Here is a 2775-nt window from a genome sequence, read left to right as displayed (position 1 = left end):
ACGCGAACCTAGAGTATGTCATACATACAGGCAATCAAGGAAAAAAATAACACAGTTCAAATATTACAACACGAACTCATGAAGCGTACAAAGGGCAACACACAGTGGAACCAACACATACTGAAACAAGCTAATGCAGTGATCTATTACGTTCGCTGAACTGCCACTTGATCCATTCGAACTTCTCATCGGCATCTTGCACGACACTGAGCATGTCTCAAAATCTTTTTTGTGCTAGGAGAGTGCAAGCGTAGAAGTGCATTGGCATCCGCGTTTATAGCCAACCGGTCGAAAGCAATTCCTCCTCACATGCAGCTCTGGCATTGTCCGTCGGATCAATGATGCTATTAATCTTCGCCGTCACAACCTCATCGACACTATTCGCCCGATCGATCGAGAAGGATAGTTTACGAGTCGAAACATGCTTTTTCTTCCCACGCTGCTTCGATGTCGACGACTTCCTTTTATCGCCACTTTTGGGCCTCGATATGCTCATGCTTTTGCTACCATTCCCATCGCCCTTGTCGCTTGAACCGCTACCCTCACCCTCGACAAGTATTACATCTCTATGGTCTTCAGGAGCACTATCCTCAAAACATTTGAATCCAGTTCTGCACAGCTTTATTACGGTAATTGCGTACTTTTCACTGCTGTAACTGTCCCCTAACAGCAAACTATATCGAATGTAAATGTCGCTCACATCTCGATCCTTGAAATCCTTGTACTCCTTGTTCTTCTGCGACAAAATCGGGAAAAATAGTTAAATCAACATCGCACGATGTGTGTACGGGACATAGAAACTGCACTCCAATATCCCATTCATAAAATTGCACCAACAGTTTGCCCCCAATGCCCTCCCATGCATGACAACAAAATACAGTTTAGTGAGTTATTTGTGGAAGTAGGAACAAAAGGCTGTACAGTAAGTGCACTATGAAGTGGCTTCTGCTTATGTAAAACACAATTCAGTAGCATGTGGGCTGAAAAAATCGCATTCCTCATTTGCCTATGTGGTGCAGTGGACAATTATGAAAATGTACGCAAGGGATTCATTTTTTTTTAAAATCTAAGTCGATACTACGTAAACCATATCTTCCTACCCCCGGCAAGTGCACTATGAAGTGGTTTCTACTTATGTAAAACACAGTTCAGTAACATGTGGGCTGGAAAAAAAACGCATTCCTCATTTGCCTATGTGGTGCAGTGAGCAATTATGAAAATGTGCACAAGGGATTCATTTTTTTCAAAATGTAAGTCGATACTACTAAACCATATCTTCCTACCCCCAACAAGTAAAGGCAGTATGCCATTTCAAATTAATGAAGCCGGTCAGACATATGAAAACATTGTTAATTGTCACATCAAAATGAAAATCTTAGCAATGGAATTCCGATAATTAAATTATAGATTCACCGTATGCACCATTGGATGACAAAATTGTTACCTTAAATTTTCGTGACTACCACTCCTCAGAGGCAACAATTCTACCCTTAAGTAGCTCCGACAGAGGTTTATGCTGTCGACGCATCGCATCCCAATGGTTGAGGAGTTGTTGTTTAGTCCAGCTATGCCCGGACACCGAGTTGAATAGTGCCATCGCAAGTTCCCAGCCGTGTTTTGTGAAACACCGGCCAATGCGATGTCCTTCGACAATGGCAGTCTCGCAGGTTGCAATAAAGGTCTGCCTTTTCGCTCGATTCCATCGAGCATGTTTTCTTGACCCCGATTGTTGGCCAACTGTGGCGGCCGTGGAGGAACTCACCAGGGAAACATCACCTGGCTGGGAAAGCAAGATGCAGAATTACAAAGTATGAAGCTCGAATAGGAGAGTAAAGAACGAAAATGTAGAGGCGATGTCCAAACCTGTATGTTTGAGGGCTCCATAGAAAGCGAAACAGGGTGTTCTCATGAGGTACGTTTAGATGAGGTTGAAATTCGAGAAAACCTATTTTCGTACTTGGCAACAGGAATTTGATGGGCAAAATAATGAGATGTACGAAATTTAGTTGGCCGAACAGCTGTGTACCCTTCTTCCAATGACGACTCCCAGAAGGTTTATTCTCATCTGCGAACAAAATCGAACTGTCAAGGTCGTTGATTGCTACTGCGTGGCCATGGAAATTATTTAGGAGTCCGAGATTATCACCTACGGTGCCTGCGTCGTGCTTAAACGATGTTGGAGGTGTGCCCTTCTCGTCCTTGAGAGCTCCCTGGTAATAATTTGTCAATCTGAAAGGCAGGAGGTTGGGCGCTGTGCACAGAATGGTGACTTACTTTTTCTCATACGCAAGAAGTCATCGACGGTGAGTATGCGAAGTGGGCTGCTGTGGTACTTGGTGGTGTGGAGGTCTTGGTTCAATGGAAGAGATGCTGGAGATTTGGGAGATCTGTGGGTTGGTGGTGGAGGGCATTTGGGGAAACATGGGTATTAACTGCAATAAATGGCTTTATAGTGACAGACGACTTTGTCAGGATAACGTTCGAATTTCTCATTTTATTTTACACGAAATGGGAAACAAACACAAGCTTAAATCATGTGCAACCATACATTCCACCCCCACACATCCCACCCACCCACCTTTCCTATCACTTAAATTGAAATATTCTCCCAAATCAATTCATTTTCTGGCCACTGAAGTTTTTCTCTCTACAAATATAAACCCTCCCGATCACATACCCATAGCTTCAACCAATCATTCTGATGGACCTCAAGATGCGAACAATGGACAATGTCAAATTAGGGACGTACAACCAGATTCAATTCCTATATGCTGC

General features: G+C 43.4%; 1 protein-coding gene across 1 annotated transcript; it reads right to left on the bottom strand.

Moving 5' to 3' along the window:
• Positions 1 to 274: 274 nt before the first annotated feature.
• LOC111390790 lies at positions 275 to 1884 on the bottom strand. Its single transcript, XM_023015899.1, has 4 exons — positions 1864 to 1884; positions 1464 to 1780; positions 922 to 1006; positions 275 to 736 (listed from the first exon to the last, which is right to left on the bottom strand). Exons 1-4 carry the CDS (start codon positions 1882 to 1884, stop codon positions 275 to 277), a joined length of 885 nt encoding a protein of 294 aa, XP_022871667.1.
• Between the last annotated feature and the right edge of the window lie 891 nt (positions 1885 to 2775).

The sequence above is a fragment of the Olea europaea genome, unplaced genomic scaffold, assembly GCF_002742605.1.
Source record: "Olea europaea var. sylvestris unplaced genomic scaffold, O_europaea_v1 scaffold716, whole genome shotgun sequence".
Taxonomy (NCBI): domain Eukaryota; kingdom Viridiplantae; phylum Streptophyta; class Magnoliopsida; order Lamiales; family Oleaceae; genus Olea; species Olea europaea.
The sequence above is the reverse complement of the archived record's forward strand: the minus strand, read 5'-3'. Positions and strand labels throughout refer to the sequence as shown.

Coding starts and splice junctions, on each gene's coding strand:
- LOC111390790 (XM_023015899.1), bottom strand. CDS start 1,884: ATGGAGCCCTCAAACATACAG. Junction 1,781..1,863: donor TGGAGCCCTCAAACATACAG/GTTTGGACATCG, acceptor TTGCTTTCCCAG/CCAGGTGATGTTTCCCTGGT. Junction 737..921: donor CACTTCATAGTGCACTTACT/GTACAGCCTTTT, acceptor ATTTTGTCGCAG/AAGAACAAGGAGTACAAGGA.